This window comes from Rhineura floridana, chromosome 3 (assembly GCF_030035675.1).
Source record: "Rhineura floridana isolate rRhiFlo1 chromosome 3, rRhiFlo1.hap2, whole genome shotgun sequence".
NCBI classification, from domain to species: domain Eukaryota; kingdom Metazoa; phylum Chordata; class Lepidosauria; order Squamata; family Rhineuridae; genus Rhineura; species Rhineura floridana.
The window spans coordinates 65,210,357-65,225,456 of NC_084482.1; the positions used below are offsets into that span (position 1 = coordinate 65,210,357).

The 15,100-nt window shown below is 43.3% G+C and overlaps 1 protein-coding gene across 10 annotated transcripts in view; it reads right to left on the bottom strand.

The window, feature by feature from the left end:
* Positions 1-2,026: 2,026 nt before the first annotated feature.
* SEPTIN9 (septin 9) overlaps positions 2,027-15,100 on the bottom strand; it is a 323,191-nt gene continuing 310,117 nt past the window's right edge. For all 10 annotated transcript variants that reach the window (XM_061616349.1, XM_061616348.1, XM_061616354.1 and 7 more), the window contains 5 exons: positions 9,875-9,992; positions 8,472-8,567; positions 7,954-8,050; positions 5,529-5,580; positions 2,027-5,373 (listed from right to left, as the gene is read on the bottom strand). In XM_061616349.1, the coding sequence (XP_061472333.1) occupies positions 5,235-5,373; positions 5,529-5,580; positions 7,954-8,050; positions 8,472-8,567; positions 9,875-9,992 (502 nt within the window). In that variant the 3' untranslated portion in view covers positions 2,027-5,234. The remainder of the gene's footprint in view (positions 5,374-5,528; positions 5,581-7,953; positions 8,051-8,471; positions 8,568-9,874; positions 9,993-15,100) is intronic.

The window sequence follows — 15,100 nt, forward strand, 5'->3', positions numbered from 1 at the left end:
GGAGAGAGATGTACCAGAAGCGGGGTGACTGAAGAAACTCTGCATGTATTTACTCTTAAGCCTTTGGCCGTAATGTCTTAATAAAGACTCTTAACATGATCTTATGCTCTGAAGAAGTTTCTTGCTCAACTTAACTCCAACGTAATGTATGCTGTTTCACGCAACAACGCACACACGTCAACAGGGGAGTGGCATAGTCATGTTTATCTGTTGCAGCAAAAGCAACCAAGTCAGGTGGCACCTTAAAGACTATCCAATTTGTGGCATAGATTTTCTTGGGCCAGAGCCTACATTGTTAAAGCAGTAATCTCATACAGTGGGCTCTGGCCCAGGAAATATTATGCCACAATAAACTGGTTAGTTGCTAATGTTGCCCGTGGATCCCTTGTTTTCATTGACTGGAAAGTGTTTTTAAGTGTAGTCACTGGCAACTGTTCATGGGGCCAAACTTGTTCAGGTCATGTCTGCCAAAAACAGCCTACAGGATGATAATGATGAATGCATTGGCATCTCTTCAGAACATTTCCAGTGGAGTTCTGTTCCCCCTCCTCCCTTTTCTCGTGGCTCAGGCAAGAAGATAAGGCTATACATAAATATGGAGTAAGGTGTGATATTATTGTGCTAGTGATGCCCAGTTTGGCAGATTCATTATTTGGCTGTGGCAGGGTGCAGGAGAGCCAGTCAAACCCAGCTGAGCATGAAATAATAAATGTTGAGACTTTCAGGCCTGTAAGGCAGGGTGGGGAAATGTTTTTCAGCTCAAGGGCCGCATTCCCTTCTGGGCAATCTTATGAGGGCCACATAACAATGGTGGGGGGGGCAGAGGAAAAAGAAGGCAGAACAACCAATGTGAATTTTACTTTTGTACAGTAAGTTAGTTTCTACACATACACAGCCCTCTCTATCCTCCATCCAGCAAGCAAGCATTATCAGAGTTCAAGGACCTATTCAGGCAGGCAAAAGCAGGGCCTGTGAGAAGCGCAGCCTGGGGAGAGGAGGTTGTTTGGTCTGGGGAGAATCCCAAGGGCCAGATAGAAATGGCTGGGGGGCTGCAATTGGCATCTGGGCCTGAGGTTCCCCATCCTTGCTGTAAGGGGTAGGATTCTATGGTAAAAAGAAAGGCGAGGTATACATGAAATAAATAAATAAATAAATAGTGGCCATTGGTCTCTTTTGATCTTTTAGGTTTGCCACTTCTGGGATGATCCTTGAATTTCAGGGAAATCAAGAATAATAGGAATGCCTGTCACTAGATGCAACCCTTCCTTTTAATAACACAAGGAGAGCCCTTCTGGATCAGGCTGAAGGCCCATCTAATCCAGCATCCAAGGTAAGTTTATCTAATGAAACTTTTAGAGCTCTTTCAGAATGTCAACAAGCATGTGAGAAGGAATGACCCAGTAGACACTGTGTTCTTGAATTTTCACAAAGCTTTTGACAAGGGTCTCTCACCAAAGGCTCCTGCAGGCTCAGCAGTCATGGGACGAGAGGATGAGTCCCCTTGTGGATCTACTGTCCATTTCCCAGTCTTCTGGTACAGAAGCTGATCTTAGGGGCAAGTTACAAAAAGATCAGCAATCTCACATTTGAGTTCTTTGAGAACTCTTGGATGGACACTATCTGGGCCTGATGATTGTTAATTTTTAATTTGTCAGTAAGGCCGACTCCATCTCATGTCACCATTGTTTGCCTCAGTTCTTTGGACTCCCTTCCTGAGAAGTTCAGCAACGGGAATCTGCCTGACATCTTCTGCAATGGAGAAAGAGGGGGGGAAATTGATTCAGGCATCTCTGCAAAATAATGCACTAGTTTTCTACTATCTCTAAAAGAATATTGATGCCCTTAGTGTTAGTATGTATGAGGGTATTATGTGTACCCATTTTTTGCTGTAACTTTTTTTTGCCCATTTGAAAAGAAACTTTACAAACAGAAGCTGGAGCAGCAGCTGGGCAAAATAATAGTTCCCAACTAAAGCTTACAGACAATACATTCTTTGCCCCTGTAAACAACAACAATCGTTCTGACATTTTCCATTTGAAACATTTATTTTTGGGAAATACATATTAAACACTATTATTTATACAAAACAGAACTAAATTTGTCATAATGCATACAATCCTTAAAAAGGCCTTTTTTATAGATTTGGATGATATTTTTTTATTATTCAGTAAATCCTCCCCAACCCCCGAAGTACAATATAAAAGGAGAAAGCCATTTTTGTCTTGCTTTCGCTGGCTGAGATATTGGCAAACAAGATATGATGCATTTTTATTTTTTTGTTGCTGAAGTTTATCTAAACAAAAAGACATTCTCCTTTACCCTTTTCATAGTCTTAAACACTTGAAATATATATATATTTAGTTAATACACAATTTTTATTTTGCTAAAATATAGCAAGTCAGCAAGTAAAAAAAATAATTTTCCTCAGCTTAACACAGCTCAGTAAAGATTCCTCCATTTATTTATTCTTACGTCTGGGAGGGACAACACAAAAGTTAACACGGCAGGTTTAGATTTAACTTGCAACAGAAAATGTATGAGTGCCTCTGAGCAAAAAAAATATTTGGAGATGTATTCATTAGGGCCATGAATTGCAAAACAAACAAAATGCTTGACAGTTTGAGTCATGAAAGAAGAGCACTTTTCAGAGGGCACTGTGGAAGCAGCAAATAAGGTCACCGGATGTCTTGGTTGAAGATCAGCTTGTATGCGTGAATTATCAAGACTTGCAAGAGGAAGCGGCCATTGGCTGGAATCCAACTGTGGTGTGTGTTAAGGTGTGAAGCATTCCCCTCTTAGGCATGTTTGCCAGCTGAGAGTGGGCCACACTAGTGTCTGTAAGAGCAAGATTAAAACTTAACACTTGCCTTTCTGAAAACCAGGAATCAGCATGCCCTTCCTTTTTTTCCTTTAGGGCTCCACAAGAGGGCAGCATGGCCAAAGCTTTTGGCTTTTGAAAAGCAGCTGTGATGAGTATTATCAGCAAATGGCACAAAAGGAGGAGGTTCTATGGAGCTGGCTACTTTGTTCTCTGAGGCAGAGAAAGCTATGACTGCTGGCTCTCTTGGTTAGTTTGCCATAACTGAAGAAGGCTTCTGCCTCTCCGAATTGGGTCAACTGCATTTGGCAAATGCAGTTTTTTTGTTTCCTCCACAGTTATGGACAGAGTTCATCTGTGCAACTTCTGGGTCTGTCAAAGGAAAGGGGACCTTGACCCACTTTGGAATACAGTCACCATGGCTGTAAGACTGACTGAAGAAGAATTTAAATGAAATCCATGTTGTTGGTTTTTTAACAAACCTCTTTGTGTAACCAGCATAACTCAGCTTCTGTTTCAAAAGGTGGAATGGACAAAAGGCATAGTACTTTAAAGATTAGGTCTAGTTGACACAAGCAGACAGCTTCTACATGATCCCTACCTCACAATCATCCTCAGGCACAGAAACCATTTGGAGAACTGTATTGTGTAAATTGACATTCTTGGATTAAGCTGTGCACTTAACCAAGGGCTGTATATTGCAGAATGCATGCAAGATCCTGGGCTACAGAACAGGGAACCTGGGGCCCTGCAAATGATGTTGTTGTTTGACTCCCATCAGCCCCTGCCAGTGTGAACAATGCTTAGATATGATGAAAGCTGGGAGTCCAACAACAAGATCTGCAGAACCACACACACCCCATTCCTTTTTACATATCTAGATGTGCACACCTAAGGAGTTTTGACCACAGTTAGAAGGGATACACACAGAAATTGGACAATGAGAAACATCCAGACCTCAAAAAGAAAAGGGTTAGAACAACAATTCTAAGGACTGAAGTCTTCTCAATTGGCTTTGAAAAAACTGTTTCAGCCTTTGTCATAGGCAAGCATACGCAAAGCATTTGAAATACAATGAACACTTGAACTTCTAGGAAAGCAGCTGGATTTGGGATTCCTGCCTAAAGGGACAAGAACATTTAAGAGAAGAACAGGAATGTCCTAGGAATCAAGGTGATCTGCATTTGCCATTGAGTGGCCTGACCTTATTAGAGTCGCCATACTTATCTCACAGTAGGCCTTCTTTTTCTCTAGTGAGCAAGCTACCTATTATTGCTGGCTTTTTAAAGGACAAGGGTCGTAGATTAGACATGCAGGGGTAACATGTGCATAGTGCCAAGTGGAATTGTGACTTGTGAGAATAATTCATCTCTCTCTCACTCTGCCTCACTTTAAAACTCATATCTAGGTCATACAAATCTTCACTTGAAATGGATGGAGTTAAGCTGGAAAAGAGAAAGAAACACACACACACAATGCAGAAACAAACACAAAATGACCCCCCTTCCCACCTTGGTCTATGAAACAGTAAACCTTTGGCACCAGGTATATTAAGTGACTCAACAGAAAGATTTCCATAGACTTGAACCATTGAAATAAAGAAGGCAGACATGGGCTTCTCTCTCTCTCTTCTCCTTTTATGTAGTTGGGGGGGAGGGGGAGATGCTATGGAGGCATGTCCTATCTAGCATCCATCAATGCTTCACCAGGTGTGTATAAACCAAGTTGCTAAAGAAAGCTACCTCGTCCAGATCAACCTCTCCCGTTCAGGAATGTCCTGATGTTGCTTTACTGGAGGTGAAGCTGCGTGGACAGCATAAGGAATGTGCAGCACCCACTTATCTCTCTCTAACACAGCCGTTCTCCATACTTACTAGCTTCAACTCATGGCACAATGCAAGGAATCATATTGAACTTCACCAGGCTTGACAGAATGGGGGTGTGGGCAGGGGGAGAGGGATCAGTCTGCTTTCTAACAAGGTTCGTCTCAGCCTCAAGACCCTGAGGTTTGCGAGGATCAGTGGGAGTTCCTCCACTGAATTCCAGGAAAGGGGTGCTGGCCTATCACAGCAGAGGATCTATGGCAAGGTGGCCACAACTAAAGTAAAACATCAAATCAAACAAAGTTGCTTCTGTTGAGTTTTTACTCTCAACCTCATCTCTTCTACTGATCTGTTACTACACCTACACAGGAGGACAGAATAGATGTTTCACATCACAGAGACTAGAAAAGAGCGAGACACTACATTTATTACAGAAAGTACTGTTATTTGGTCAGTTAATGTCAACAGAGTTGGCATCAGTGGTAGAGAGGAGAAAATAACAGTGGCACCAGCAGAAGGTTTATATGATTTTTTTAAAGAAAAGAAAAAAAGAGGGGGGAGAGCAAACTGGGTCCTAGCTTGGGCACGGAGTGTTAAATTTCATTGGCCACCAACTCCTCCTTGTCAGCTACGCCATTGGAGAGCATATTCTGGCCTTCATTCAAGCGCTTGACTCTGTAGGCTTCAAAATGGATGCTGCTGGTAATGTCCTTGATGTTTTGCATGTGTGTCCTACAGGAAGGAGAGATTATTAAAAAGAATTCTTCATGTCTTATGTTAGAACACACACAACCCACAAATACACTACCCTTCAATCCCAGAAGCAAAATTAAGTGGTCTTGAATTTCCCCTCCCCACTTCCTTCTTCTTGGGAAACTGTTACCAACCTGATCAGAAGATCCCGCAAGTAAGCAAACTCACAATGCGTTGTATTCTCAACTGTAAAAATAGAACACAGAAGTGGCTATTAGTATAAAATCAATACATACTAAATTTGAGAGCAACTCAGGGCTCCAAAAGTCATATCAATTCACAAAGAACCTGCAGCTGTCTGGGACATAGTTTGGACAGCCCCAATTAGTGGCTCTTAAGGATCTAGCCCTGTCAGGTTAGAACATGGTTGGAGAACTTGTGGCCCTCCAGATGTTGCATTCCTAGCACCCATCAGCCCTAGCCAGCTTAGCCAATGGTCAGGGACACTGGGAGCTATGCTCCACCAACACCTGGAAGGCCACAGGTTCCACATCCCCAGGTGAGAAGAACAGGAGGAGCTCTTCAGACTGCACCAAAATGGAGCTCTCTCTTCACTCGTGTGTGTGTGTGTGCGCGCGCATGCTCTCTCTCACACACACATATGTAAATTGTCTGTAGGAAGAGATGGCCTCAATGGTTTTATGAGTTACCAAGGACTGGCCACAGGGGGGAAGCAGAAGGCTTAAAATGAACTGCCTTTCTTCTTAGAGAAATCCTGTTTTGAGAAAAATGCTTCTACTAAGGAGCCAAAGAATTACAATTCAGAGAAATCCACACAATCAGAAAGGTAGCAACAAAATCAATGTAGCTTGTGTTTCACAAAAAGAATAAAAAAGGGGTGTAGGTTATCTGATGTTTCAGCTGACATGGTAGAGACAATTGTGAGCGAAGATAAATACTACTGCAGACATTTCTCTTGGGATGCCATTAAACCAGAGTTTCTCAAACTGTGGTCTGCTGACCAGTGGTAGTCCATGAGCTCATTCAGGTAGCCTGTGGAAAGTCTGTGGAATACTCAAGAATATCTGTAGTATCAGAGATACTTGGTCCCAAGCTATGGTCCCAGGCACATGAGGCCAGCACCCTGCTGAAGCAGGGTCAGGTCTGGCCAGTGCCTGGATGGGAGACTGCCTGGGAATCATATGTAAGCTGCCTTGGGTTTCTATCATGAAAAGAAAGGTGGGGTATAAATAAATAAATATCTGATACCTAGATATCTCAGTATCTTGTGGAACAGTTGAGAGTCTAGTTGAATAGGCCCTACACCTTATTGGTTTTTCCCTGATTGATAAATCACTAACAGGCTAACAAGGCTCTGGCCTAAGGCTGTGGTTTTCATCATAGGGCACTTGTGCAGTTTACTAATTTCCCCTCTAAATTCTAGCAGTTAAAGGGGCTTTTTTCCAGCAGCCTGACCTAGGGTCTCTGATTCTTTTCATTTATGCTGCCTTTAAGAATAAAGGTCTTTCAGGGTGGCTTCCATAAAACAACAATATACAACACACGATACCATGAAAAAATCATGGGCGTTAATCAACCAGTGATGATAAAACAAGCAACCCCCTCCCCAAAAGTGCAGCACCAACAGGAAAATCTCCCCTATGGATCCTAATGCATGGGCAGGCCTGTATAGGAGAAGGCACTCCTTCAAGTAAGTAGGTTCCCAAGATGTATAGGGCTTTATAAGTCAATCTAAGAACTTTGACTCACCTGATTCCAATGGTAAGAGAAATTAGAGCTGGGTGCAATACTCGCTCCAATAAACACTGCCAAAAGCAGTTTTTCTGGAGTCACCCCTGCATTACTGCCTGTTGCATTTCACAAGTGCTAGCATAGTCTCTTGTCACCTTGGCCTTCCTGTCCCCCCTCTTCCCCACCACTGTCTCTGCTGCTGTGGTTTCTACCAGGGGCCTCTTGTGAAGCCCTGGTTTCTTTGCCCACAAAAGCAGATGTCAGATCAAGAAGTGACACTTGTGCTTTGAAGAAGCTTCAGAAGGGGAGTTTCATTTCAAAATATAGGAGGGCCACTTTTCCCTGGCAGTTCTGGGGCAGGGTAGGCTTTTGGTTCTCCCCCTTTTGCAGCCTGTATCCTTACAGCTTTCAAAAGAGCAAGTCTGGATGGGAGATGGAAAATTAAACTTTGGCAATGTCATCTTCTGGTCAAGCAACAGACCCCTATTGCTTCTTCTCACTGTACCACCAAGCCCTGTTGATACAAGGGCCTGAATGATCCTCAGTTCTATTCAGTCTGATGGAGAAGAGAAGCCAACTGAAACTTGGTGTTCTGGACACCAAAAGCTTCAAAACTTTCCCAGTGCGCCCCAACAACCATAGGGGAATACCCTTTGAATGCTACAGATGAGAAAGGTATTTCTATTCATTTTTTAAACAAGAGAACAAAAAAACCTAGATTCTGCCCAGTAGAGGGCAGCAAAGTACGCTCCCACGCAACACACGATGCATACAAGCGCTGCCATCTTGGCACATTCACATGTTCCTTTGGCAATCTAAAATGCTCACAATGGTGAGGAAGCAACAAACAGGAGTGAGAGTGGTTACCTTCAATTGTGCCCCACTTTGTTTTCCTTCCCAGAATTCGCCTTCCATTAATCTGGTATTCCTGGTCACTGCCCACCACAGCAAATGGAATCATTTCCTATAATGAAATTGCTAAGCATCAGAAACTGGGAATCATGAAATCCAGCACCCTTTAATGAAAAGCCATATTAAAAGCTAGAAATGAGTTGATTTAACTCCTCCTATTTTCCCACCAGCACCACACATATTTCTAATTCAGAGACTTCTAACATCCACTTTAGCAATTCTGTTTCCCTATGTACTGGACTCAATAAAACCCCACAAGCTAAGAGATTGCTTAGCTAAGCCAGATAAGGTTTTTCCTGCCACTGAGTTTTTATTTGTTAATTCTTTGTGAGGAATTCTGAGACTTTCAGAGGCAAAGCTGACTTTCACTTTGAATTTATTTCCTTAACAATTATCATCAAGAAGGATGCTTTTAGCTCTGTAAGCCTTTGAGCGCATGCTAAATGAGTGGCAAAGAAGGACTGCGCACTTACTCTAAATTTCTCATTTATTAGTCGATCTTCAGAGTCTTCATCAAACTGTTTCTGGGGATAAACATCAATGCCATTGGCAAGGAGATCTGCCATGATCTAAGAAAAAATATATTAAAAAGACAGGGAACAGAAGAAGCGTGTGATTAGATAGAAATGCCAGCAAAAGGCCCTTATTGAAAAAGCTATCCCAGGAGTCCTCAATCTGGAGCAAGCAAGAACTGCAGTAAACTTCACATGTGGTCACATTCCTCATTAGTCCAAAGGATCCCAAGGCATGGTTTGAGGAACATAACATAGCAATCTTGCTGGAGCTAAGTAGGCCTGTGTTCTGGTCAGCACCTAGGTGGGAGACCTGGGAAACCAATGAACAGTGCCTTTTGTTCTAAGGAAGGAACTCAGGATCTAAATCTAGTAAATAAATAAAACGACGACTCAGTTGTGCATATAATTGACTAGATAATCAGCTCTTCCCAACCCGGAGCCCTCTAGATGTTGCTGTACTCCAGCTCCCATCATCCCTGATAACTGGTAAGAGTGGCAGGAGCTGGTGGGAGTTGGAGTCCAATAATAATATGGAGGGCCACAGGTTGCTAAGCCCCCAGCTCTATATGAAAAGCTGAGTCTAGAATCTTGCATGCATCCTGCAATGTATTGGTTAAAGAACATCTGGAGGGCACAAGGTTGGGAAAGGCTGAGATAAATGTTAAGTAGTAAGTACAGTGCAGTTCTAAATGTACTTCTCCTTCATCTGTGCTGTTTAATGCAGCTTCACACAGTAGTAGCGCAATGATCTTCCACTGCTGCTCCCACTCCAAGGGCAACGGTGGTTGGAAGTTGATCCATGTGCTCAATTTCCTACTACAAGGAGAACACCAGTAGTTCATCAAAGGGATGAACTGGCTCAAAGGGAAGCAGTGGAAGAAAGAAGGGTGGGTAACCAGAGCAGGATGAGCGCACACCCTTTCAGTTATAAACTGCATGGCTGGACATGTGGATTGCAGAATTAGGTGTTGAAAAACAAGTTGCTGAAGGTTCGGAGCCCAGTAGGCTCCTAGATTACACAGAGAACCTCCAGTTCTATAGCCATTTTGACAAAGGGTCTGTTTTTAAAATCACCTGAAGAAAGATATGCAAAAGGAAAAAGAATCAGAATGGGAAAGTAATTTTATTCCTCCTCCTCCTCCTCCTCTCCAAAGAGAAAGGACAAGCCAAGAGAAATACATGCAATGGCTTGAAGATCGATGAAGGTCTCTCCTCTCACCAGGCAAGGCTGCTTCGAGCTGCAGCCCAAGGAATGTGCTGGGCTCCTGGCCAGCAACAGGGTTTCAGAAACCCAGTGCAGGGGAAGCTGCAGAAGGGGAAGAGATCCTCAAAAAGGTCAGAGAAGGTAGCATCCTTCTTACCCTTTGCTTGAAGTAGTCCCTCTCTTCTAGCGTTAATGTGTCTGCTTTGGCAATGACAGGCACAATGTTGACCACTTTGCTCAGACGTCTCATGAATTCAATGTCCAGCGGTCGGAGGCTAAAAGCAAGATGAAAGGACTTCTTAAAGGAAAAGGAGACCAAAGATATGGAGACATATGGCTTTCTGTTTTCCTTCCCAACTGTCTGTAGACCTTTTGAGAACACTGAAATGTTGCAAGGAAGCAACTCATTCTCCGTGCTATATACAGTGGATAACAGTGTTGCTTGGCCTAGGGGAGTCACAGGTTCAATTCATGGCTCAGCCATGAAGCTTACTGGGTAGTCTTGGACAAGCCACTCTCTCAGCCTAGCCCACTCCACAGGGTTCCTGAGAGGATAAAATAGGAGTAAGCCCTTTGTTTGCCACCCTGAGTTCTTTGGAGGAAGAAAAAGAAGTAGAAGAAATGGGTTGGACCAATAAAACACCCCTTCTGTGAGGGTTATGGGTTAAGCTATACAGTAGGGCCCTGCTTACCGGTGTTCCGTTTTGCAGCGTTCCGCTGATGCGGCAGCTTTCAATTCGGGGAAATTCCCCGTTTTAAAGCGGATTTTGTGATTTTATGGCATTTTGCGTCATTTTCACGCGATGCGGCCCATTATAGTCAATGGGTTCCGCTTTACAGCGATTTCCACTTTACAGCGGGGGCCTGGTTCCTAACCCACCGTATAAGCGGGGACCTACTGTACACTGCATTCATTTGGGTAAAAATATGGAGGTTGAATGTTAGATGGAGTAGTTTTAATCACTGCTGCATAGGGCAAAAATGTTACTTTACTTGTCTTATGGGCATCCACACCACAGGCCCATTTGCCACATATAACAGACATGCACTGTGTAAATGCTATTTTTTTTTAGGGGTGTGTGTGTGTGCTATACAGGAGTAATAATCCAAGTAGGAAAGATCAACATATGTCAAGCACCCTTACTGTGTAGGAATCAGCAAAAACAGAAGGACCAAGAATTTCAGCTCAGAGAAGCCTTCCTAATTAGGGATTGTTTTTGACAACAAACACAATGCCAAATGCTTAGCAGACCATAAGCACGCATGCACGCGCACACACACACACTCACCATCAACTTTCCAAAATATCTTGGCTGGATCTATCAGTTTATAGGGAGTATCCATTCCATACCAATGACCAACAAAAGGAAAATGTTCTGTTGTTTTAATTCCTGAAAGCAAGTTCAGCAATTTCACAGTTCCAAAGAACTGTTATTTTGCTCTGCATTCAGCAAACTACTTAGGGCCCAATTAATCAACACAGCCTGGTTGGGCAAAGGGGTAAATTCTGGCTGCAGGGTGAAGCAGCTTTTCCTACAGGTCCTACCAGTTTGCCTCCGAGCTGGTTGGCAGATCTAAGCCCTGAGTGAGTTTATTTCCCCCATGGAAAAAGAAAAGGGGAACATGGAAATTTTGGTTGGATTGTTGCATATGTGTTTGTGCGCGCGCACACGTGTGTGTGTGTCTCCAAGGCCTCTGCACATGGCTAGGCACACTTTGCCAAGTGAGAAAAAAACTGCTAGCAGGAGAACACAGGCTGTTAGAAAAAAGGGCACAAGGATAAGATAAAAGCACTGGATAACATCTACCAAAAATACAGTAAGCAGGGAAGCCAGAGAGGTTCATGAAATGGGGATATTGCAAGAGCCTGAAAAAAGTGCTCCTCAGCTGAGGTGCGCAGGCGAGTATGATGGTACTGATTTCAGGCCATCACATGAGGGCAACTGTGGGATACAAGAGAGAGAAGTATGTAACACAGTTGCTTGCTGATCTTGGCCCTTTTAGAAAAGGCCTTAGGAACCTGACATGCTTTTCTGGTTGCTCTGATGTGGTTTTATTGGCTGCTACTTAGTCACTATTGGGTTTTAGATGTTTTATTGCTGAATTTTGTATTTTATGTTAATTGTCATCCTCCTATTCCTGAGTTTTATTGTACTAAAAGCTGTGTTATAAATCTTCAAAGTTAACACTACTTGTATTTGTTCCTCTCCTCATTACCATGCTGAAAAAAACACAATCCATCATATCTGTATCTATATTATATAGCAGGAAACCTCAGGGTATGTTTGTGGACATGGAAGGTAAAAACTAGAGCATCCTGCAGGGTTGGGTGAGGGGTCAACCCTACAGCCCTTGTAGAAAAATAATATTGGGAGGTTGTCAGAACAACACCCTGCCTCCAGAAGTTGCTGGACTACAATTCCCATCTTTCCTGACCATTAACAATGCTGGCTGAGGCTGATGGGAGTTGTGGTCCAACAACATCTGGAGGCACACTGGTTGAGAAAGGCTGCCCTAAAGGCTGAGCTTCTTACATACTGCCATACTTCCTACATACTGTCAGCAGCAGAGGGCAACACAGCCACTGGTCTTGTATGTGTGTTTGCTAAAGCGTAAAGAAAACAGTTTACATCCCTTCAGGCAGCAGGAGGAGCTGCCAAGCGGGAGAACTTTTGTAAGGCTGACCCTCCTCTCCTGGTTTACAAGAGCCACTCCCTTTTGGTAGCAAAATAAGGGGCAGGACCTTTGCTGACAAAAGGATCTTGACAGGGAAGCCCAATTCCACACATGTGACTACCTCAAAAGTAAAGAAATGCATCTGCAAGGATCATTAACACACACCTTGACAAGTTCATGCATTCCTACTTCTACTGTCTGTGAATCCCCTTTATGTGATATATATCCCACCCTTCCTCCCGGCAGGAGCCCAGGGTGACAATATTGTATGACATGATATTGTATGCAGATATACACGGATCAGTATCAAATAGGAAAAGCACCATGAGTGAAGCAAGCTAGCTGAAGTTCCAGAGGGGGCGGTGGGAATCCATTGGTGGCAACAGGGCAGTGAGGAATACAGAATATTTCAGAACTCTGCAATATGATCCACACCTCATTTTCATGTAGCTCCTGGGTTACAACAGCAACTACCAATGACTTATGATTGCATAGAGATGGACCTCCTGCTGAAGGCTTCCTGCTCTCCTCCCCATCTTCTAAAACAGGGATGGAGGAACCAGTGGCTTTCCAGATGTTGCTGGAGTACAACTCCAACCATCCCTAACAATTGGCTATGCCGGCGGGGGGTGGGGCTGTCATAGGTTTCCCTGGACCTAGCTAATCCAATTAGGAGATACAGCTGGAGAAGGTACAGCTGTTTTTCTTCTCAGGAGTAGAAGTATTGCATAGAAAGGTTTGATTACCATATCAGCATGCTGAATGCCAAATTCTTGCATGCCAAAAATCTAGAAGAAGCTCAGCATACTTGCATCTGATTCACTCATGCAATCATTGCAAGGCAGATGCCAATATATCATTTACCTGCAAGGTACATGCCAATATATCATTTACCTGCCCGGTAATAAGTGTAACTTAAATCAGTAGCTCTAAACATCAGGCTGAGTTTTACTTTCAGTTTTAGTGCTGTTATCTACAAAACAAAAAGGTCTGTATTGTGGAAGCTGCTATTTTTCCCATTCTAAATGAGGGCTCAGAAACACCCAAAACTATTATCTTCCCAGCAATCAGTGCTGCCATTAGAAGAAAACGTGAGGGAAGCCTTTTGTCCAAACAAGTCTCTCCTACAAGCAGCGCAGAAGCAGCTGGCTATTAACAGTGTAACTATATCCATCCCTGGGACATGTTCTGGTTAAGGTGGTCACTTGCTAAACTCCATTCATTTTGTGCTGCTCTTAGTAGAGATGCTGAATGGTTGTATTATACAGCCACAAGAGTGGCTGTATGTCATAGCCGGCATGGATTTTTCACATTCTGCCGTGTTAAATTGAAAATACCCCCATGCCATTCTGCTGCTTCCCATAAGCTCATTTCAAAACAAAACATTTCAAAACAAAATGTATAGCTGTGAACTCAGAAACGCTTGCTTAACAACCCTCTAAATTTTTATGGTGATACGCACAACAATCAGAGAGAATCAAGAGTTCAAAGTGTACAACAAGGGGAAAAATCTAGACCCCTGTTTTTTCTGTCAGTGGTCTCATAATTGGTTGAAATTAATTTAAAAATCAGCCATGTTCATAGAGTACCTGTAATCCTATTACTGACCTTGTCCCATACTCTGACCTTCATCTTCTGCAGTTTAAAAGTTAAAAAAATGCACGGCTGATTTTTAATTAATTTAATGCTCAGTCAGAACCAACTGTCAGTGCTCTAAAAGCCAGACTAACAGTTGTTTGGCTTGGCTAATCAGGGGGCCACACCCACGCTAGACAATGATTCCACTTTAAAAAATCATGGCTTCCCCCAAAGAATCCTAGGAAGTGTGGTTTATGAAGGGTGTTGAGAGTTGTTATAAGACTCTCATTCCCCTGACAGAACTCCAGTGGCAAGAGTGGTTTAACACTCAATCCCTCTTCTGGGGGTTGTAGTTCTGTGAGGGGAATAGGGTGTTTCCTAACAACTCTTAGTACTCTTCACAAACTACATTTCCCAGGATTCTTTGAGGGAAGCCATGACTGTTTAAAGTGGAATAAATGTCTGGTGTGGATGTAGCCAGGGACAGCTTTAGTTTAAATTTGGGTGGAAGACTACATGTGTCTGCTGTAGAATAAAAAGGTGGGGGAAACCCTGAAAAATAATGGTACTGTTAACAATGTTTTCCTTTTGGAAAGGAAAGGGGCTTTTCCTCTGCTCAGTGCCCACCCCAAAATCTCCTCTCCTCCCCTCCCCTCCCCTCCCCCCTACCTTTCCTGCCCTCCTCCCCCCCCATGGTCAGTTTCACCTATCCTAAGCATGATTGCACAGCAGTAAATCCCATTGAACTCAATAAGCCTGCAAATGATCAAACCTGTCCTCCTCTTCCTCTCTCCCTCTCTCCTGCTCCCATCCTCACCTTTCCCTGCCCTCCTTCCTCTTCTCCTCCTCCCCTCTCCTCCCCCTCTGTGGTCAGTTTCACCTATCCTAAGCATGATTGCAGGGGAGTAAATCCCATTGAACCCAGTACGCATGCAAATGATCAATCCAATCTCAGCAAACATGCATAGAGTCCTATTTCTTACCTCCTGGATTAAAAAACCTTGCGGTTTAAAAACATACATACAGTCCACAGATATTTCTATCAAACTTTAAAAAGCAGGGAAATTGGGCAGCTATAGTGAATGCACCAGGGGAACAAGAAACCTGATCTCCTCTCTGAGATATTGTA